At 41.9% G+C, this 23351-nt stretch overlaps 1 protein-coding gene across 5 annotated transcripts; it reads left to right on the top strand.

The window, feature by feature from the left end:
- The first annotated feature begins 16831 nt into the window (after positions 1 to 16831).
- On the top strand, positions 16832 to 22992 carry MYCN (MYCN proto-oncogene, bHLH transcription factor). Of its 5 annotated transcripts, none has more exons than XM_068678627.1 (3): positions 16832 to 16996; positions 19488 to 20329; positions 21465 to 22992. In XM_068678627.1, the coding sequence occupies exons 2-3, from the start codon at positions 19591 to 19593 to the stop codon at positions 22061 to 22063; spliced, it is 1338 nt and encodes a 445-aa protein (XP_068534728.1). In that variant the 5' UTR covers positions 16832 to 16996; positions 19488 to 19590; the 3' UTR covers positions 22064 to 22992. The 5 variants fall into 5 exon arrangements, with proteins under 5 accessions (XP_068534728.1, XP_068534730.1, XP_068534729.1 ...); XM_068678629.1 differs by lacking the exon at positions 16832 to 16996 and adding an exon at positions 17723 to 17956; XM_068678628.1 differs by lacking the exon at positions 16832 to 16996 and adding an exon at positions 17972 to 18188.
- The last annotated feature ends 359 nt before the right edge of the window (positions 22993 to 23351 follow it).

The raw sequence follows: 23351 nt of genomic DNA on the forward strand, positions 1-23351 counted from the left end.
CATACATTAGTTCTTCAACACAGCGAATCATACTACAGTTGTGTTTCAGGGTGGGATGTCATCATTATGAAGCTTATAAGTTATAAAGCTCTACAAGGTACTTGTGAAAAAGAGCAACTGCTCTTATAGAAGAGGAATTTCACTTTGATTGTATTAAGAGTGCAACTCAACAAAAGTGCCGTTAATTATTACAGAATTTCCACATAGCAATGGAACTGTATTCCCTCCTCAAGTAACTTTTCTCAGCCTTTCTCTGTAGGGAAGGAGAAGGCAGGGTATGAGTTGCATAGGATGCATAAGAACAGCTGCACTAAACCAGTTGTAAATTGGTTTCCAACTTTAGCTTCAAACTATACAAGGGATTGCTAATGTTGCATAACTCGCAAATCCTGCATGGTCCTCTAGGAAATGGAACTGCAGTTACCATTCAGATGGAACTCACTGATACATTTCCACATTTGCATTCCTATGTTTGAGAAAATCAAAATCTGAATCATGCTGCGTGGCTATGATTGCTTACATAAACATACCGTCCCACCAAAAAACATGCTGGCCTGCCAATGGTTTGCATGCACATTCTTTCAAATACTTGAAGTATTGGTTCTTCACCAGAAAAGCTGCTGGATAATGCAATTTAGTCAAAACCCAAATAATTACTACTTATTTGAACTGCAGCAGTTCTTCGAAATTCCACCTGATATCAGCTTTGTGCTATGCACTTTACAGACACACAAAAGTTTAGGACATCACTGAAGAGTCTATTAGCTGAGTACAGAAAAACCAAGACACAGGAATAATTGGATCAAGGCTGCACAACAAAGCTCTGGCAAAATTTACAGGAGAAGCTAGATATGTTAATACAATGTATTAAATATTAGATCATGAACACTTAAGCAAACAATAAAAAAGTATAAAAAACAAACCACAAAGCATTCAGACACAATACTTAAAGAATAAATATTCTTTTTAGAATAGAAGATTCAGTGTTTTCTTTTCCTGTGACAGAACCCAGAATCCTTTTAACTAATTTGTTGAGGAAATATGCCACAGTGGAATTTAGTATGACTGATTAAACTATGTTAATACATTTTCCAGCTTTGGGTCCCAAGTCCCATTGCCCTATCTATGACCTTTCTAACTCAGGAATTATGTTACTTGTTCTACTAACAAGCATCCATCCATGCCACAGGATATCATGGTTGAACAGAAATTATTTGAAGTGCAAGCATAAAACAAAGACTATATGACACATGAAACATACACATATATCTGATGGTATTTCAGTTGCTACATAAAATCAGTATTAAAAGTAATTTTTAGACTGATCCCTCCTATTTTGGTTAAGTATAACCTGTAAATCAACCCAGGACACATCACAATCCCAGTATCTTATCTAGCAATGTGTTCCCATGCAAAGGTGCTTAGGTGGGGAAAATTAGCAGCTGGGAAAATCAGTCACCTTTTTAAGTTACCCTAATGGAAAACTCAGTGCTTTACTTCTCACCTTTATTACTTCTCAAATATATCTCACTACCACAAAACCACAAATGCATGACAAAAGTAACGTATACATAATCTGCTTGGTGATGTTTTTTTGTGACTCCTGGGAACTGTTTCTAACAGTCTGACCAAGACTCAATTCATCTGATTGTTGGAGGATGGTGAGCTGAACAGTTGATCTTGAAAGTACCAGCAATCATCCATGCCTTTTTTCTTCAGACTGACACTTGTAAGCTCTGATTCAGAGTCTACAGCACAGAAATACAGCAATGGACTAGAAAATTAGTCTAGGCAGCTGCACTGTGAATGTCTTTACTAGATTCAAGCCTAAGGTACCAATCCAGCAAAACTTGTAAGCGCATAACATAGCTAAACCTGTGAGTGACAGCGGGACAAAACAATCTTAATATACATCAGCATGTGGTGATACAGTTTGTTGGTTTTTAAACCTAATTCCCATTGAAGCCTGTTCATTCCTGTTGAATTATATATAACTTTAGTAAGAATATACACCAATAAATATGTATTTCTCTTCACGGTGCCCTGTTAAATCTTCCCTTTCTCATCCCTTGAGCACTTACTTGATCCTGTCTTCCATTCATAAAATCTTGCAAAACCGCACCACCTCAGCAGAATCTCGCAAGCTGTCCTCAGTACACATCACTACGAGGAAAATGCGAGTTGTCTAGCCACCGTCTTGTGATCCTGTGGGAGTAATTGTGTTAATTATCAAAACATAGAGGAAATGATTCTCATTTTCACTTGCTTTAAGGCCCCTTCAAGGCTACAGAAGAGTGAGCTGACTCTGTGTAAATACAGCCCATTAAGTTTAATGCAGTTGAGGCCTGATGATGTCTGGCCAGTGCTAGTGCAAGGAAAAGTTTTTCTAGCCCATTCGGTACTATTTCTGCTGCAGAGAGTTTTCTATTTCCTTTCTGTGACTAAGGCAATTTTTAGCTATTTATGGACAACTCACGCAGTCTTAACCTGGACTGGGAAGCAAGGGGCATGAATGATCTCCTGTCCTATCCGTTCTCATTCTCATTGCTACGGGCAAAGAATTCTGAAGGGGGGAAAAAAAACTACTTTTTTCATCACATTTCTTTTGCATTACATCAGACAAACTATACTGAAAAAAAGGGTAGAATTTCTACTGAAAGTGTCTGTGATAACAAGAGGCTTTTCCATTCAAAATGTAACTGCTGGTAGTATCAACATCTGGAGGACTGTAGCCTTAGGCACCATTACAAGAAGCAAGAGATCTGGACAGGATACATTCAATCTTGCTTTAATGGTATGATGTTCTGCCAAGATAAACTTCTAAGCTTTGACATATTTTATTTTGAAAAATGTTATCGTCAGGTGTAAAGGAAATTCCTCTTCACTGAGGAGAGTTTTGTAGCAGCGTATTTGATGACATAATTACTATGTGACTACATATTTAATGAACATCTTTCCTGACCTGAATAAACAAGAAGCAACAAACATTTTTCCTGATGACATCCCCATGTGCCAGCAAATTCAAATAACAATAAAAAAGAAAGGACTCATTCCCACAAAGGCTCTGTATGGGAATTATTTTACTCCAGAGTGCTGAATTTTAAGTCCATTTCTCTTAGTTAAAGCAAATCAGATGCTCAAATGCTTCTTACACCAAGGCTCTCTGCTCTCAACCTTACACATCTCTTCTCAATTCCTCACATCCATTTTGCCATGCCTTGCTTTTTTACTTCAACTGAAAATAGTTACATCCTCTTGCTGTGACTGCTCTGATTTACAGGTGCCATCTTCATCACCAAAACTGTAATTACTCACGCTGTTATGGACAGTTCAAAACAGTTTGGTTCCAGCTTTGGTGGGGCTTCATAAAATCTAGAACAAGGGTGCACTCACCATATATCCTGCTTAAGGCTCTAAAGGCAGAATAAAAAAGACACGCCTGGGAAAACTGAACATATAACACAGCCTTATATGTTTAGCTTATGAGCCTTTAACCACTGAGCGGTCGTTTCTATGAATAAGTGTGAAAAAAGGAGGATGTAAGATTTAGGTAGAATTATAGGAAGCATGCAAAATGCCAAAATCTCTGAAGGTACCACGGAATCACAGGAGTGACGTAGCTCCTGATAAATTCAGTTCAGCAATGCCTAATTACTGGGCATCCTCAAATTAGGCTGTATGTTGCTGAATACTGTTACTTGGGAGTGAACATCTGTGGCTGAATCTGCTTCCAAAGAGACCTGAAACCACTTTTCTCAGGACTTTGGAGCTCTCAGTCCCAAAGAGTTTACAGTACAGAAGCACACTTCAAAGTGAGTAATACCATGATGATTGTAGAAAAGACTGTCAGCTGGTTTAAATCAGTACAAGTTTACTGAAATCAACCAGCTAAAAGTCTACTACGGGGATGTGAATTAAAATTGTACAATCATGTTCAAGTAGCAGCACTTTATGGTAAATCCATCGGAAACACTAGTAAACTCCCCTTTCTTTGGACTAAAGAAACATTATCATGAAGAAAAATTGGACATTTCACTGATAATCACACTGCACTCCTCACAATGCTGTGTACTCAACTGCAGCTGTTTTTGGAATGCCGTTCCAAAACCTGCATTTCAGCAGCTCAGACACATAGCTTCGGCTTTGTTGGGTCATCTTTGCCTCTGTGATCCACATGTACCACAGATGTAAAAAAAAAAATAATTGTATCTTTTATATCTAATTCAGTTTGTACTTTTTCACTGTAGCATTAATGTAACACAACATAAGTATTTCCCAGGAGAAGTATTTGTCATTATAACACAGGGCTCAATTCATTCACTAAAGCAAAAGTTTGCAGAGCTCCTGGAAGTGGCCAGCTTCAGATAACGAGACCATTGGATTAAATATAGGTTTAGACTTCTTTTTTTAATCTTTCCCTTTATCTCCATCCAAATCCCCACTCCCTTTTGGCTGCTGTCACTACAGCACTTCAGATTCTGGCACAGAACCAGTAAAGGAGGTATTTCAAGAGATGGTAAATCAACTTATTCAATGCTCTCTCTGGCTTCCTTTCTCAGAGGTCAAATATGTTTTCAAACCAGTAAAAGAAGTGAAAGTTCTTTCAAGTCTCACTTCTCACAAGGCAGGACAAGCAGAGGGGGGTTTCCAATACTCACTGCTAACGGCATGCAGTTCTCAGAAGAGCCTCTTTTCTTCTCTGATCCATAGGATATGCACAAAGGCTTACTCATTATCTTTTCATATTTTCTCCAAAATACCAAATACAGAGCTATCAGCATAATGGGTCAAGGAATGTACACATACACCACATTTCATTATCCAGCTTTATTTTTAACTTGTATTCCCAATTCAGCTCCAAGAAAAAAAATGCCAACATTACTTTGTATATAGAAACTCTCTCAGTGATCATTTCATGAGAACAAGCTTGTACAAACAGTACACTGTTAACGTGTAGTTACTCTCTACTGCTGTTATATACGTGTTGTATATAACAACATCCCAGTTCCAAAGAGGTTGAAACACATTTTTGTAAATATAGTGGGAAATCTTGTATTCACATTACCGACAACAAATAAATGACAGCAATGGCAAGATTCACAGACCAGGTAGAAATGTCAGTGCATCTCAGAAGGAGCCGCAGAAACAGCACACATTTTTATAACCTTGTTTAACAGTGACACATCTTTCTAAGCAATTATACCAACTTGTGGCCAAATCCAAACGTACTACACTCAAAGTAATATTGCAAAACACGTATACAACCATCCTGACAGCTGGACAAGCCAGACTAATCTATTTGTCAAAAGACTAATCACCACTTCAGCATTTCACTGCTTCATGCCAAATTTACCTTTCATTTTTTACAGCAGTTGCTGACCAACACTCAGCGCTTGTTATTTTTAAACATGATGATATTATTTGAGAAGATGTTTCAACTATTTATAGACTTCATTAACTCTTTTTGAAGGTTAACATAAAATACATGAGGAAAGGAAAAAGGAAAACAAAAATAATAGTGTCACCACTAAATACTGATTTTTGTTCAAATTAGTCTCAAAGCTAATTTATAACTTTATTAAAGTGATGCCTTAGTTTAACAAAGCAATCTGAGCCAACTCAGAGCAGCTGGAGGTACTTCTATGATAGTAGGTAAGATTAAATTATGTAATGAACATTGCTTGTTAGGCATTATTCATCTCCCGTTAAAGCAGACTAAAGCAAGTCAAATGGATTGTGATCTCTATCAACTAGAAAGGCAGCCTGTAATGTCTACCACCGATGTACGTGTCTGCATTGCAGCCATCCCTTAAGGTGAAATGAATTCCTTTCTGTTTCTTTCCAGTATTTAGTCTTTCTAGACAGTACAGCAATCCTACCTTCATTGCAGAGTATTATTCCACCATCAGCAGAAACATGGTACAAACTGAACACCTTTTTAACAAGCTTACTTAGGTTTTTACAGGCTTACTTAGCAACATTCAATTTACCAGTTCTCAAAACACTTGACAGAGGTACTAACCATCATTATCCCTGTTTCACAAGTGAGGAAAATTGAAAGTTAACATAGAAGTTAGCATGAACTTGCCTGAATGAAAACATTTCCACATTTCACCCTACCTTAGAATTACCATCACCTACTGTGAATCCAGCTCTGCTGCATACTATTCAACAAATTCATAGGTCTGAAAAGTAAGTATAAAGATTAATAAGAAAAATATGAAATGAACAAGGTAAAATATTTATTCTCTTGCAACAACTTAAGACAAATGCTATTCCTGTGTAGCAGACAGTATGTCCACTGAACACGCTGTAGCATGATCCAGTTGCCCAGCTGGCATTGCTTAAGTTAGCACCAGAATGAAACACACCATAGCACTTTCAAAATTATTAGCCAAATTTATTACACTTGTGAAGTGACAAAATCTACTGTCTTGAGCAGCAGGCCAGGCAAGTACAATTTATCTTCTAGTACTTGAGCTATCACCAATATACTATGCTGCACTTTACCAGCCCGGTCTAGGTGAGCTGAGGACTGTTTTCATTATGGTCTACTGCCTCATGTAGACATATTCTAAATTTTCTGTAAGGGCATCTAATTAAAACAGTAGTGTGGATTGTCATATAAAAAAGAAAAATAGTGTAGACAAGAATTCAATGCCTTTTATTTTCAGAAACAGGAAAACAGTTTTGACCATTTACTTCTATATGGTAAGCTGGAGTATAAAAGCACAGACTTTCACACACACACATGCATGTACACAAACATATACACAGACACATGCTTCTGTATAAATACAGTACTCTGCTCCCACTGGTATGTTCACCTAGCACCTTTGTTACTATTTGCCCTAGGTACATTTAGCTACAAAAGCACAATCTTTTCTTAATTATACACACACAAGAGTACTTTGAGTATTTTTTTCCAGAGTACGAAGAAAACTCATCCTCCACACCGTGATGCACTTAGAAGGAGGATGCCTTCCAACCTTGTATTTACACTGCCATCCTGCCAAGAACAAGTCTTTACCAGTAGTCAGAAACTCTGGCACATAGGAGTGATTTTCTGCCCTGATCAGTGCCAATCTAGCTGCCTGTACCCAAAATACAAGTCAAAGGAGAGGGAACGCCAGCACAGTACTAATATATTTGAGGCACTGATCTTGCCAAAACACAACATATTTAGCACTCTGGAACTGATGCAATAAAAATTGTTGTTAGAAGACCTGGGTAACATCAGTATGAAATCAAAATATATCTTCAGCATTTAGATATTTTCTGTCTTTAACACAGATTTCAGCTTTTTTGAGATAATGTACATTTCTGTATTCCTTTACTAATGTGGCCCATCTATTGTAAACGGAAAATTTTAAAAAATATTACGGAAAATATTACAGAAAATTACCTTCATTGATATCAGAAACAATTCAGTAACTGACATGTTAAACAGAAGTTGTTCTTAACAATGGAATTATGTCACTGGAAAACAAAATATATGCATTATTAGTACAGAAAACCTCTAGCTAAGCCTCAACACTGTAATGGCTCATAAATATTTGATGACTGGTAAACAAGACATTTAACATATAAAGTATTATCACATAAATATAGCTGTGTACTACCAAAATAGAGTTACAGCTGTGGATATTTTGGATTACAACAAAACAAGGAAGTCCCTCCTGTACAATGATCAAAAGAGAATTTAACAAGCAACAAAGAAAAAATCAAGAATATGCTTGTCAATTAGTTGAAACAATGCCAAATGTAATTTTTTTATTTTCCTTGTCTCAAAATTAAATAGCGATATTTTCAAACTATTTCAACTATTAAGCATTGCAAGAACATTCTGTCTTGAATTGCTTCTTCTGCCATAACAATTCAAGTTACCCAGATCAAAATAATTCATTCTAATAGAAGTAAAAACAGAACAAGTGAGCAGATTTAAATGAAAATTGAATTATTTTATTATAATACTTTATAGTATCATTCAGCCAAAACTGCATAAAACTTTTTCTTCTCTCATTGATACCGTCTTCTGGATGGCTACAAGACCAACACACTGCCCTGACTCCTGCTGTACTTCCCCTGTCTGACCGCACCTTGGCTTCCCATATACTGGATACACCTTGTTCAGGTTTGCTCTCCTTTTTCCCCTATCACTTTAGGTACTAAGGAGTTAGGCAGCAGAACTGCTTTTAAAATTCATGAGAAACAGGTATAGAGGGAAGCTGGCAGGTCTAGATATTCTAGCACATATTCAGAAACTTCAGTGAAATGTGTCAGTGCAAAATCTTAAGATACACAGACAACCAAGACAGAATTTACAATGCTGATGAGCTCTAAAACATTTAAGCAACATTGCAAGCAACAGGAACAGATCAAATATGATCTGTACAATAAACAGTTTATTACTGATCGAGGAGAAAAAAATTGAATTCATAAACCATGTTTGCTGTGGTAATTTGCTTCCAAAATTCTCTACTTTTGAAAGTTTGTCAAACAATTTTATAATAATTATGTACAATGTACAATGATCAGAACTGGACAAAATTTTACAAAACCTCTTTCAACCTCCTGTTGATCATGGTTCAACTGAAAGCAATAACTTATAGAGTAACTGTGGTTCATACAAAACACTCTTGCATTTAACAGGAAAAACATATGAATATGTTAAAAATATGAATACTTTGTAGGCGTTGCTGAAACAGATCCAAACCTGCATCTACTGAGTCTGGTTTCTCACCTCTAGCAATCATTTATTAATTTACACAGACAGTGAACACCTTTTTGAAAACCCCTGTGTCTATAGGGTGAGAGTTTCAAAGAAGCCTGTGAAGAATTAGCCCCAGTGACATGAAGGACAGTGACATGTCCCTCTGGGAGAGTGCACAAAACATGCACAAGGAGAAGGGAATGGTAGGATATAAAAGAAGATATTTTCATTACTGCAGTAAGTGTTAAGCGTTTCCTTTGCTGTTAACAGTTTTTATGGCAAAGCTTTGAAGAATGTCCCACAGGTTATCAGCAAAAGCTCTATCTGTTGCATATAAAATAAGAACACACTAAACAATCCAGAAAACTACTTTCAAGTTGTGGCCCAAGACTAAAGTTGGAACCATGACAGGACAGATCTTTTGCTGGTGTAATGTGGCACAGTTCCAGTGGAAGGAAGCCATATCAATTGACACCAGCTGAAAATATAGCTTGATGCATCGCCTTATTCACTCCTTACGTCTGTATTTTTATTTTTCTCCCTCCCCCCCCCCTTTTTTTTTTCTTTTATGTTCTAGTCTCCAACACCATTCTGGCCAGTCACTAATAGTCCTTAAAGGCTAATCTTCCTGTTAGCTTGCATTTAAAAATGAATCTCAGATGCAGGAAATGAAAGCCTTCCTCTTAAACATAAAGCAGATTCCAATTGAAAACTAAAGAATTCACGCTTCAAAACACTCTCCGAGGATGTCTGTCTCTATTGGTAACATTTGGAGATGTTTGAAAGGGAGCTAATGAAGACAGGTTTATGTGACTGGTTATAATTTTACCTTCCCAACTGCACATTTCAGATTTGTCTCAGTGAATTATCTGGTAAAATATTTCATAATAATGAATTCTTTAAAAAAGTTTGCAACCAGTGAAACATTTTGAGCTAAAGTTTCAAAAACAGCCAGTAATGTGAGCTTGCATAATAATGCACAAATGGCTAATTGCTCAAAAAGAAGTTAAAGCATTTAAGTACACATAAACATAAACTGTTCTAATGCTTCAAACCACCAAATGACTGAAAATGTGCAGAGGGGGGCAGGTAGAAGAGGAACTGAGTAAGACTCAGGGACAAACCACATAAGCAGCCCATTTTACAAGCAGCATGAACAGCCACCACAGATCTTCTAGAGTTCACTGCCCACTCTTTCTCACTGTGCCATTAACAAGACTTTAACTAAACTCAGCTTTTCAGAGAATTCAACTGATTCAGATCAACAAGACAGCCTGATAATGTGGCATTACTGCATCACCATGGTCCCCTATGAGGAGAAAAACCTGCTTCATGAAGCTGTCAGAAATCACCAGCCCCCTTCCCACCTATTACCTGCAGGAGGTCAATAGAAGCAATGAGCAACTTCGTGCTTATAGACTGCAGAACATAGGCATGACTATCCTGGGCTCACCTAAACTCTTTTTCTAAAGAGTTTTTCTCTAACTCAAACAGGCGATGGCATGGGCATTGACTGCATAAGCTTGACTTTCAAATAAAATCTGAAGATCAGCAATGAGATTATTTTATAAAGACAGAGGTCTACCAGGCTTGCTGTGGCTGAAGGACACTGGATAAATTTGTATGGTTGATATCTCCAGAATTATTGGTAGATGGCAGTTACACTTTATTTGTAACACAGTAATACAGATTAGTGTCTCAGCATGCTGGACATGAATTACATTCATCATAATTTAAAAAAAAAAAAGTGAAAAGGAAATGCACTGATCTGCAGTATAGTTGATTCAGACCAAAGAAACACGTTTTCACAGAACTTTTATCATTCTTCTGATCAAGCCATTTTTAACAGGCCTAATCATCTGTTACAAACAAAGTATTTTGCCACTGCTGTCGTCCTGCAATACATGAATACATGTACATACCAAATGTATTTATTGTGTTACGTGTTTATGAAAACAGGAATATACCATGAGAACAATCCAACTCTACTGTTATGTCAATGATGCTACATGACACTAAGCAGCAAACACTTCTACTAAGATTATGTTCAAGAAACTTGTACCTTCCTCCTCCTGAAGGAATATATGCAAGAACTATAAATGCTTGGAAGTGACTTTACAGTTCAGATGTATCCTCATGTACTCTATATGCATTTAGGAGGAAGCAATTATTTTACAGAGTGTGTGTGTGGGGGCTACAATAATAAATTTATCCACAGATTTTGTATTAATAATGTTTCTTGTGGCTGTTTAAGAAGAAGAGAAAGGTTCCTTCGTATCTTCCTATTTTTTTTTTTTTGTACACAAACTGATTACTTGAGCTCTAAAATTTAATAATTTTGTGATTTGTACTGTCCCCTTTTAAAATTCAGGTACTTGATTACTTCTTGACCTAGTTTTCATGAAGCAGGTTTAACACAGTCATTCCCTAAAGTGAATTCTGAACTCACTAGGAAGTTTCAATCAAACATTACTGAGGGGGAGAGGTCTAAACAAATCTTAAAACTCTTACTTTTTTTTTTTTTATTGGAAACTGGAGAGAGAAAAGAGATCCTATTAATATTTTAATCAAAAAAAGTTAATAAGCTCATTCTTTATTAGACATCAAGAATTCTCATAAAAGAGAGTCATCAGAAACCAGGCTCTCAAAATTCCTTGTTTCTATTACATTTCATGCATTGGTCTTATCCGTAACTATTTGAAGTTCATTTTGTTTTGTTTTGCTTTAGAATACATCTGTAAGATACCAAATGCTTAGATGTTTATCTAGCCATATAGAGGGTTTGAAAAATCTGTTGCAAGTAGGATGTTTTCCTGAGCAACTGCTATCAGCTTCTGCCAAATCTAAAAAATACATCTCTAGTCCTTCTGGTTTTAATGAAAATCCTCCAGTGCTCTCCGAGCAGCTGAAACAAGCTGAGGGAGAAGACTAGTATACAAATGCCTGTCAGACCAATCACTTTTGAAGAAACTTGATGTAGATGATGCACAGAAGGAAGAAAGCTCTTTATCTTTTTATCATTGTGAAAGATGGTAAGGATTATGATACACCTAGGAGCCTTCAGAGGTGAACCATTCAGCCACAGTTATCCAGTTAAATCCAGTATCTCCTCCTTTCTTAGCAGCCACAGTGATGTTTAATTATCAGAATATTTCTTATGGATTATGCGACCTCAAAATTAGTGTTAATTAAATAGAATTAGTCCTCTGATTACTAGGTACTCCTCAAAACATTCTTAAGTGCATAGATGAGAATGACAGGTGATCCCCACAGTGACTGTGAGAGGAATAACTTGGTGTGTTTCTACAATGTCTAGGCCAGGTGAATCATGATACAAGGCCCAGATACTACAGTTGGTATCTATAAGTTTTCATATCACAGGAACATCTGTGAACGTAGCACTGAAAACAGCATTCTTTGCAGAGATGACATCCAATGGATTTGAGAGGCTGCAGTATTCTTTCATCTTAATAGATGATGATGACGCACTCGGCACGAACTTGTGGGAAAGCAATTGCTACCTCACGCTGTTAACAATTAGCATACTGGGGAAATCTGCTTCAATTTCCATATGTGATGTTGGGCAAATCCCTTACCCTGTCTCATCCAAATGAGGGTAAAAGTCATACCAGACTCTACCTTCAGGGAAAGTAGCAAGATAAATATTTTAGATTATATGCACTCAGCAGCTACACAGCAGGGATTGGTAAATCTACCTTGCAAGTCTACTGAAGGTAGGCAGGAATAAATCCATTGCTCTAAATCTGGCAGCTTTATGACTGCTATGTTAACTTTTTCTTTTACAACTCCTCCAAATACTTTTTCCATCTGAAAATGTTGCTACTGCTATCTAATAGGTATTGTATCAGATCCTTGTTTAAGGAAAAAAAGAGTAACACCTAAAATTTTGAGTATTCATAGATCCTTCCTAGTACTATACTGAAAGTTTCACATCTCATTGCTGTTGATTGAGACAGAATGCAGTAAATTATTCAAATTCTGGCATGTTTTTGTCAAGTACACCTAGGAGACATCCTTCATCCCCAATTAAAGAAAAACATTGTAAAAAAAAAACTTCTTTCAATTTAAGATGGATTCATGGAAGTACATACATTACTAATGACTAGCAAAGAAAATTCAGATGACTGAAACATACCAAAGTCTCTGAGGAAGACAACTCCACACATACCAAGTAATATTCTTCTGTTTCTTTTGATCTGCTGGGGTAGTTGCTGGCCGTAAGGGTGAGAGAAACACACATATTGTCACATATACCTTCCCTTACACAGGCTTTCTTAATGAATCAATAACGATGAAAAGGACAATGTTCCATAGCTCTGAACACCAGTAACTTATGAACATATTACACCCAGGTGTGTATGTCTCAGCCCTCAGAACAATGGTTTGCAGACTTGTTAACCCAAATTAAAGACTGCAGTATCTCCTTGGATTCTTACCACTGTGTAAGCAAAATTATCTTTTAGCCCTCTGTACACAATGTCTTTTTCTACCTTCCCAAAGGTGAATCTATAGGTCTGCAGAGCAATAGCCTCACTGTAGAGAACCTTACAGAATTGTCCAAAAAAGTAACATGCCTAGAAGAAATGCAGACTACCACAAAGAAAACTACTCTCAAAATATGCAGTTAAGGATGCTTTCACAAGTTCACTGTCAGCTTTCAGAACTTTTTATGCTCCCAGCTTCCCCTGTTGAATCTGGAAGGTGCTTAGACTTCAAACACTTATGAGAATATAGTTAATCTTCTTACAATGCCTTAAAATATTTGCTACCCAACTGGTATGATCCTATTGGTATCTATGATCTCACTGGCATCACGGAGATGTGGTGGGACAGCTCCCATGACTGGAGAGTTGGAATGGAAGGCTACAGGATGGCTTTCTTCTGTTTTTTTCCAAAAAGAGAAAAAAAAAAAAGAGACATAAAACTACAGGCTAGTATGTCTCACTTCTGTGCCCGGCAAGATGATGAAGCAGACCCTCCTAGAAACTGTGCTAAGGCACATGGAAAATAAGGAGGTGATTGGTGACAGCCAACATGGCTTCACTAAGGGCAGATCTTATCTGACAAATCTGGTAGCCTTCTACACTGGGGTTACAGCATTGTCTCTCTAAATTGGAGAGACATGGATCTGATGGATGGACCACTTGGTGGGTAAGGAATTGGCTGGATGGTCACACTGCAGTCAACTGTCCAAGTGGAGGTCGGTAACAAATGGTGTTCCTCAGAGGTCAGTATTGGTACCAGTACTGTTTAACAACTTCGTCAGTGACATGGGCAGTGGGATTGAACCCAAGTCTGCTGATGGTACCAAGCTGTGTGGTGTGGTCAACATCCTGGAGGGAGGGAATGCCATCCAGAGGGACCTGGACAGGCTTGAAAGGTGTACCTGTGTGAACCTCATGAGGTTCAGCAAGGCCAAGTACAAGGTCCTGCATCTGAGTTGGTGCAATCTCAAGCACAAATACAGGCTGGGCAGAGGATAGACTGGGAGCAGCCCCGAGGAGACGGACCTGGGGGTGTTGGTTGACAAGAAGCTCAACATGAGCTAGCAATGTGTGCTTGCCGCCCATAAAGTCAGACATCCTGGGCTGCATCAGAAGAAGCATGGCCAGCAGGGCAAGGGACATGATTCTCCCGCTCTATTCTGCTCTTGAAACCCCACCTGAACCCCACCTGGAGTGCTGTGTTCAGCTCTTGGGCCATGAACACAAGAAGGATGTGGATCTATCAGAATGAGTCCAGAGAGCCACGAGGATGATCGGAGGGCTGGAGCACCTCCCTTATAAAGACAGTCTGAGAGAGTTGGAGTTGTTGAGTCTTGCAAAAAGAAGGCTCTGGGAAGACCTCATAGCATCCTTCCAGTACCTAAAGGGGGACTACAAGAACAACGGAGAAGGACTTCTTTACAAGAGCATATAGTGATAGGACAATGAGTAATGGCCTTAAAGTGAGAGAGGGTAGATTTCAAGTAGATATAAAGAACAAATTCTTCCCTGTGACGGTAGTGAAGCAGTGGAGTTCTCAGGTTGCCCAGAGAACCTGCGGCTGCTCCATGTGTGGAAGTGTTCCAAGGCCAGGTTGGACAGGGCTTTGAGCAACCTGGTCTGGTGGGAGGTGTCCTTGCCCATGGCAATAGGGTTGGAACTAGATGATCTTTAAGATCTCTTCCAACACAAAACATTCTATTATTCTATGGTCTGTATTGGGACACAGTTCTAAAATCAGTATATCTCAACTCCCAAGTTGTTTCAATGAAACGAAGCAATTATAAATTCAGAGTAACCACAAGTAATTTCAGGTTTCCACTTGCCTAGAGGCTTCTTGATACTTGCCATTTCAGAGACAGAAGGGATCACAGTATCATAGAAACAGAGAAAGAAAAGCAAATGTTGATAAAATAGCCAGAAATGTCAAGGAAAAAAAAAAAAAAAAACAATAAAAAAGATGTGTGTAGTCATTCCAAAGCTTTGCACAATTTTTCATGTCTTTCTCAACTGTACAAGACAAAGCAAGAGATCTGGGTTTAACAACTTTTTTTCTTTAAACAGAATTAGTGCTTATAAACAGCCATGTTTTCATGTTTCTCTGTGTACTGCTTTTTACTTTTTTTTTTTTTTCCCCCCACAATGAAAATTACTTCAAATGTTTTGTCATGAGCATTGTCTTTCATTAATACACACATTAAGGTACAAAAGATATCACACTACACATCACAGTAGACCTTCCCTAGAAGTTGATAGTTAAGTTTGTTTCTGCACAAAAATATGGGGGAAAAAAAAAAAAAAAAGAATATGTAAAAAGGCTGCTGAGAGAATCTAGGTGAGAATTTTAGAATGAATAAATATTAGATCAGACAACAGTGCATATCCATCTCCAAAGTGTGGACGTATTAGTGTTTGCATGTATATCAACATTAAATATGGACAATATGGAATACAATGACTTTAAAGGAACAAATCAAAAATAATTGAAAATAATTGGATAAGCTGAGGAATATCCTTGAATGATGAGTGTAAATAAATTGTTTGCATATCTGGTGAAACAAATACTAACATGCTGCAACCTTTTAAAGGCTACTGAAATATGAAGAAAATTAAATCAACACCACCCACACTTTTTTGTCCAACTAAATCATACAAACAAATTCATAAAGCTCAGCACTTTCATAAGACTTCAAATCTTTACAGTGCAAAGCACACATTGACTAATCAATGAAATCTGCCATCTTGAACCCAAAGTGCGTTTTGGAAATGGAGGCCAAATCACGAAGTCCAGGCACTCTGGTCCTTAAACATCTCAGCAGCTTACTGCCATGGGGGCCAGTAGAGGTCTGGCACTCCTCTATTTTAGGGTGCACGACCCCTCCATAACTGACATCAGGCAGTTGCCACTTCCCAAATGAGTCTTAATTCACTACAGGGTATGCAAAGTAACTGGCAGCACCCTGTGCTTGAACAGCATGTACCCTGAAGCTTGAAGGACTTGCTTCCTAGAGGCCCTTTTTACACTCAACCAGAGCCCACTGAGGGCTCCTCAGGAAGGCGAGCGTTCAGCCACTTCTACACTGAGGGGCAAAAAGCAGGCAAGGGCCTGTTGAGGGGGTCTGGCAGGACTTGCTGCCTGCCTAGTGGCCATTTTGGAGGGGATGGCGGCCACTGCTGGCGCTGCCACCCTTGCTGTGGCAGCGGTAATGGCTGGGTCCCCACAGGTGAGGCGGGTGGGATAGCAGCCGCCATTTTGCCTCCCCTGGCGACCCCGCGCTGCTGCTGCTCCTGTTCGCGGTTTCCCGCCGGGCACCCCAACAAGAGTGCAAATGCTTCAATGCCTCCCCTCCCCGAGGCCTCACAGCTTTGGCCACTGAAGCACAACATGTAGGCGAGGGGGCATCGCCACGCGGGAGGGCGCAGCCCAAAGGCTGCGATATGGGGGGAGGTGGGGGGCAGGGGACGTGTTTAAGGGGCCAGTTTGGAAGACCCCGGGCTCATCCCCACCACCAAGCGAGGGAAGGAGGCGGCGCAGCCCCCTCCGCACACAAAGCGGCCGCCCGCCGGCAGCCATCCTGCGAGCAACGCCCCGCAGTCCCCGCCTCAACCTGCAGCCTATGAGCGAGGAGGCGCCACCCCGCAGCGGCCACCGGATCGCGATCGCTCGCCACCGGGCTCGCCCCCCTCCGCCAAGCTCCGCCGACGAGACAGCGCCGCGCTCCCGGCCCCGCCGCCCTCCCGGCCCCGCCGCGCCCGCGGGGAAGGAGCCGAGAGAGCGGTGGGTGCCCGGCGGCCGGGGGGGGGGAAGATGAGGTGGGAGCCGTGCCGAGCTCCGCCGGCCCTCCGCAAGGTGTCGCCGTCCGCAGCGGAAAGCCGGGGCCCGCGGCGGCTCCGCCGAGTGTTCACGTCCCGGGCGGCGGGGAGGGAGAGAGGGGGGCGCGGGGCGGGGGGTGTGCTTGGGGGGGGATGCGGGCAAACCCCGCTCGTCTGAGGGAGGTGCTCGTTCCGGCAGGATGGTTATTAACGATTTACAAAGCCCCCAGTCGGGAGCCACTCCGTATTCCAGCCACTTCTTTATTCCTCTTTTTTTTTTTTTATTATTATTATTTTTTTCATTTTTTTTTCTCGCCCCGGGTATCTCCGCGGCTTGGGGGATGCCGCTCCTCCCGTGAGCGTCCCCCCCCTTGCTGCGGGGACGAGGGGAGGGGGCGACCCGAAGGGGACGGAGCTGGGGCACGGCTCGGCTCGGCTCGGGGCAGCCGGGCCCCCCCTCGCGTGCAGCGGGACCGGGCCCTCGCCCTGCCCCGCATAAAGAGCAAATGGGGCTTTTGGCGCCAAACGCCAGGCGCCTCCCTGCCTTATGGAAATCAGGAGGTGGGGTTTTGCTGCTCTCGCTTCACCCCCCCTCTTAATTTTTTTTATTTTTTTATTTTTTTAATGCCTCCCCGGGTGTGTCAGCTTTTGCTGTCTTTTTTTTTTTTTTTTTTTTTGGTGTGGGGGGAAATAATAGCTAGGAGCTTCAAAGCCTGCCAGTGACAGTCATCTGTCTGCAAGCACAGGGTGGTTGTGGAGGCTTGGGTTAGCCTCGGGGGCTGCGCGGGCTCAGTAAAGTGCAACATACAAGATCATCTGCTTTTTTTTTTTGCTTTTTCTTTTTTCTTTTTTTTTTTTTTTTCCCCTTCCCCCCAGCCCCCCGCCACTCCTCCCCCTTGCAACACCCACCACCATCACCAAGGAGGTAAGAAGAGGAAGCTGCAGGGTCTGGGCTGTAATAAGCAGGAGGACAAAAACCCAATGAAATAAATACAATTCCCCATCGCGTTCGAGTCGCGAAATCAGGGAGGATGGGAAGGGAGAGGAAGTGCAGGGGCATTGCAGTGCGTGAATGGGTTTTTCATTGAGCAGAAGAAAATCCCGGCGGATATTTTGGTTTTGTTTTGGAGCTGTCGCGCTGAGCTCGCCTGGGTTTTGTAGGTGCCTCTTTACTGCTTTGCATTTTTTTTAACGGTTTAATATATTTCAGGAGCAGAAAAATGTACAATACTGGAAGTGATCAGGGGGCGGGGCAGGGGGAGAGCAGCTGAGCCGGGCTCGTTTCTTTGCATTTCATCATAAGGCTTTTAATGGATTTTTTTTTCCCCCCTTTTTGGTCGCCGTTTAAGCGTCAGCTGTTCTCAACCCAGCCAAACGCTTTCCCTTGGCGGCACGTTAACCGAGGCGAAGGGAGAGACGCTGAGCGGCTCCTTGGGACTTAAAAAGTCACCTTTTATTTTATTTTATTATTTTTTTTTGTTAAATGTCTGATGCAACCCAGCTCTTGGAAGAGGAATGGGGTGCGGGTGACTGGTCGTGGCTAGCGAGTGGGGGGTCCGGCCGAGGTAAGGGGGCGCGCATTTTCCGCGGGGGAGATGGGGAAAAGTGCTGCTTGCAGGAGGCTTTTAGTGCACCAAGGGGCAAAAGCTGCCAAGTTGTCGCCCGCGCAGCCTCTCCGTTTGCTCTCGTCTTGAGCTGGAAGAAAGGGGGGACAGAAACTTCTGTACCTTGTTGGCAAATCACAAGGCTTTGTTGGTGGCGCCGGGGTGATTTTAGTGCCTTTTTTTTTTTTTTGTAACGTGTGTATGTGAGGTTATTACATAAGGTCGATAATTTCTCTTGCTGCTGAATTTCTCCTCCTCCTCCCCCCGTGTGTTTTGTGTGGATTTTTCTCTGGCTCGCTTTGAGTGAATGAACTGGCGATTTGCGAAGTTGCGAAGAGCCCCCTCCGCCCCCTTTTTTGCATCCCCCTCTCTCTTTGCGCTGCTCTGCAGATGACAAAAGGAGTAAACTTCCTCTACTTTTGCTGGCATATTAAGAGGGCTTTCTGGGGAGATTACGGTATCAAAGCCTTGCATCTGTCTACAGTTACTCTGCTGCCTTGAGCATTTGAAGGAGTTCGGGGAGTGCTGTGTGCAGGAGCGCAGAGGTGCTCTGCATCCCTGCCGTACCTTGCTGGGTGTCCTCCCGGAGAGAGCCCTGCACGTCGGAGCTCTACCTGGCCCTTTTCGTTTAATGCCCGAGTCGGGAGGAAAGGTGTGTGATGCATTTTTGCTCGACTTGCAAAAGGCTCCCGGCTTCTTGCTCTTGATGATGGAATTACCGTGTTTTGGTTTTGTTCTGTTTTGTGGCTTTTTCACTTAAGAGGAAGGGAGTTACAGTCGCGTCTGTGTGTTTCTTCGTGTTGTAATTAGTTTTTTTTTTTTTTTATCATCATTTTTTTATTTTTGGTTTAGTTTCAGGTCTTGGGAGGACCTCTCTTTCCCCTTGGTGGAAATACCATAAAACCTGCCTCTAAAACAATTGCCCGACCCGGGAACCCGCAAGAAGACCCCCGTAATGCCAGGAATGGTCAGCAAAAACCCCGACCTCGAGTTTGACTCTTTGCAGCCCTGTTTCTACCCGGACGAAGATGACTTTTATTTGTGCGGCCCGGACTCTGCCCCCCCTGGGGAGGACATCTGGAAAAAGTTTGAGCTGCTGCCCACCCCTCCCCTGTCTCCCAGCCGGGCAGGTCTCCAGGAGCACCCCCCGGGAGGGGGCCCGGTGCCTTGGGGAGGGGCAGCACTGGGGGGCTGCCGCCCCACCGACCACCTGGACTGGGCGTCCGAGCTTCTCCTGCTGCCCCCGGAGGCCGACCTGTGGGGCGGCACGGACGGGGGGGACTTGTTCGAGTCGGGGCTTGGCGTGACCAACAACCTCAACTCCATCATCATCCAGGACTGCATGTGGAGCGGCTTCTCTGCCCGCGAGAAGCTGGAGCGGGCGGTCAGCGAGAAGCTCCAGGGCAAGCCGCCCGCCACCACCACCACTGCCGCCCCGCCACCACCCCCCCCGGCTGCCGCCACCACTGCCCTTGTCACCACAGCCGCCGTCCCTGCCGTGGCAACGGCTGAGTGTGTGGACCCAGCCGTTGTCTTCCCCTTTCCTGTCACCAAAAGGGAGGCAACGGTGACGGGGACGAGCAGAGGGGTGGTGGGCGGAGGGGGGGCCCCACGGGGCGCTCGGTCGCCACGTCCAGCTGGGGACAGCCGGGCCAGCAGCAGCAGCTCTGGAGACGACACCCTCAGTGACTCGGGTGAGTGCATGGGGGGGTGGTGGTGGCCTCGAAAGAGAGGAAGGGGCCGGGCGGGGGCTGTGTGGGGTGTGTGGGGTGCGGGTTGGCCAGCAGGCGGCAGCAGGCACGGCAGGGATGGGGATGGGGACAGCGGCCCTATGGGGAAGGCATGGGCAGGGGTCCGGTGCTGGTGGCCCAGCAGGAGATGGCCCTGAGGGGCAGCAGGACCCTGCTGTGGTGCTGTGAAGCTTCCGTAGCTCCTTCTGTCCCCTTATCCTGTGTCCACCATCCCCAGGGGCATTTTAGGGGTGAGGAGGGTGGTAGTTTCACAATGAATACACATTTTGTGGAGGGTGGTGAATATGTCCATAAGTGTCACATTGGGAGGCTGTAGCAGGCTAAGTAGCCTCGCAGAGGATTCCTTGTTTTTGCATGGACAGAACCTAAAATGCCCACAGACATCTCCTGTCTGTGCCTGCACAGAAGTCCAGTTCTGTTGAAAAGTGGTTCCGCCTGTGCCCATAAGCCAGTCCATATGACCATCAGCATAAACTTGGTGATCCATCCCGGGCTGCAGAGCCTGCTGTCCCTTTAATGTCTGGTTTGACAGCTTTGGGTGAGGAAGCACTTCCAACAGCTGTCTTCTTGGCAGAGCACCAAACGCCGGCTTAAAGGGTCCCCGGCGGGAGCAGCTTCACCTTCTGCATTAGAACAAACCCAGCAATTGTTTCGTTTTCCGGCTGCTTTTCCACCAAGCAAGGGCTGTGTTGTGAGTCTGTGCATGCATTTTGCACCCCAGCTCCACAGCTGTATTAAAAATTCATACATTCTGTATGAAAACTCTTTCTGCCACTGAGATCAGTTGGGTGGGAGCCCCACTTTTCTTGAGAAGTAGAGGCGGTTAAAAAAAAACAAACAAAAAGTTATTAAACTTCTAGAAATCACTTTTCCTTAGTTATTTTGTACATATTTTGTACTTTCCTAGAGCCATAGCTGATTTTAGCTGGTGGGCACACCCTATTTTTACAAATATCAGTTATTTCATTACTGCTTTTAATGTACATGTTTTGTCAATAAATACATCTGGTTTAATACTTGTTCAGAGTAGTTTCTGAAGGAATAACATCTTTCTTTCTTTACTTTCTGTCACCAAAAGATGATGAAGATGAGGAGGAAGAGGATGAAGAAGAAGAAATAGATGTTGTGACAGTGGAGAAAAGACGCTCCTCCTCCAACAAGGCTGTTACGACTCTTACTATCACAGTGCGTCCTAAAAATACCACTTTTCCATCAGTCAGGACACAGCAGAATGAACTGATCTTAAAGCGTTGCGCACCAATTCACCAGCAGCATAATTATGCCGCTCCTTCTCCATACATGGAGAGTGAAGATGCTCCACCACAGAAAAAGTTAAAAACTGAGGTGCCCCGTCCAGTAAAACCCATGATCCAACCAAAGTCTAAGAGTTCAAGTCCTCGAAACTCGGATTCAGAGGATAGTGAACGTCGACGTAACCACAATATCCTGGAGCGTCAAAGGCGTAATGATCTACGGTCAAGTTTTCTCACATTAAGGGACCATGTTCCAGAACTGGTTAAAAATGAGAAAGCTGCAAAAGTTGTGATCTTGAAAAAAGCCACTGAATATGTCCATTCTCTTCAGGCAGAGGAGCAGAAGTTATTGCTAGAAAAGGAGAAATTGCAAGCCAGACAACAACAGCTGGTAAAGAAAATAGAGTTCAAGCGGACTTGCTAAGCTTTTTTTTTTTTTTTTAATTTTTTTTTTTTTTTGGCTGACCAGGACAGTCATTGCCACTTTGCACATTTTTGATTCTTTAAAAAAATTGTGTTTTTTGACGTTAAGAATGTTGGTTTTACTTTCAATCCAGTCCCTGAAGTAATTGACAAACTATATTATCCGGGTACGGAGCAAATGGATGTTCTTGCAAGGAGTTTATTGCAAGACTACCAAACAACAATGGACTGCCTTTGTTTTGTGTTTTTTTTTTTATTTTTTTCTTAAGAACTGTAGATGGTGGGGATTTTTTTTTTTTTATTGTTGTGAGCATTTGGAGCTGCTGATGACATATAGTTGAGTTTAAAACATTCACTCCTAATTTTTATGGTGCTTATGTTCTAACAGATGTTACTTTAGGGGTTGGCATTTGTACCCCTGTGGGAATTTTCTGTAAATACCATCTACACACTTGCCTTTTGTACATGTCTTGGGTTATGAGAGGTGGCTTTTGCTACCAGTATTAGACTGGAAGTTCATACCTAAGTACTGTAATACCTCAATGTTTGAGGAGCATGTTTTTGTATACAAATATATTGTTAATCTCTGTTATGTACTGTACTAATTCTTACATTGCCTGTATACTTTAGTATGATGCTGATACATAACTAAATTTGATACTTATATTTTCGTATGAAAATGAGTTGTGAAAGTTTTGAGTAGATATTACTTTATCACTTTTTTGAACTAAGAAACTTTTGTAAAGAAATTTACTATATATGCCTTTTCCTAGCCTGTTTCTTCCAGTTAATGTATTTGTTAATGTTTGGTGCATAGAACTGGGTAACTGCAAAGTTCTGTGTTTAATTTCTTCCGATGTACATTTAGTGCTGCGTCTTATAGCACTTTGAAATACCTCATGTTTATGAAAATAAATAGCAATTACATGATATGCTATGTACTATTTTTCTTTTAAATTAAGTTCTTTGAAATAAAATCTTTATCTTTGCAATGTTCATGCAATACAAAAACATGGTCCCATATCATGGGCGTTTAAGCTCTCAAACTTGATGCTCTATGAAAAGTCAGCTAGCTAGGACATTCGCATATCTAAAAACTGTAAGAACAGTTTTTCAATTCTTTCACACTTCAGATATCTGTTGTGGTGTCAGGATCATTGCAGGGGACTGGACATACCACAGTTAACAGAAAGACTCCAGTGTCATGAAGACTTCTGGAATATATGGACCTGTATGCGGAGAAGTGTAAAGGGGGCTGCTCAGGGACTGGCCACATGGAGCAGACAGGT

This window comes from Anas acuta, chromosome 3 (assembly GCF_963932015.1).
Source record: "Anas acuta chromosome 3, bAnaAcu1.1, whole genome shotgun sequence".
NCBI classification, from domain to species: Eukaryota; Metazoa; Chordata; class Aves; order Anseriformes; family Anatidae; genus Anas; species Anas acuta.

Coding starts and splice junctions, on each gene's coding strand:
- MYCN (XM_068678627.1), top strand. CDS start 19,591: ATGCCAGGAATGGTCAGCAAAAACCCCGACCTCGAGTTTGACTCTTTG. Junction 20,330..21,464: donor CGACACCCTCAGTGACTCGG/GTGAGTGCATGG, acceptor TGTCACCAAAAG/ATGATGAAGATGAGGAGGAA.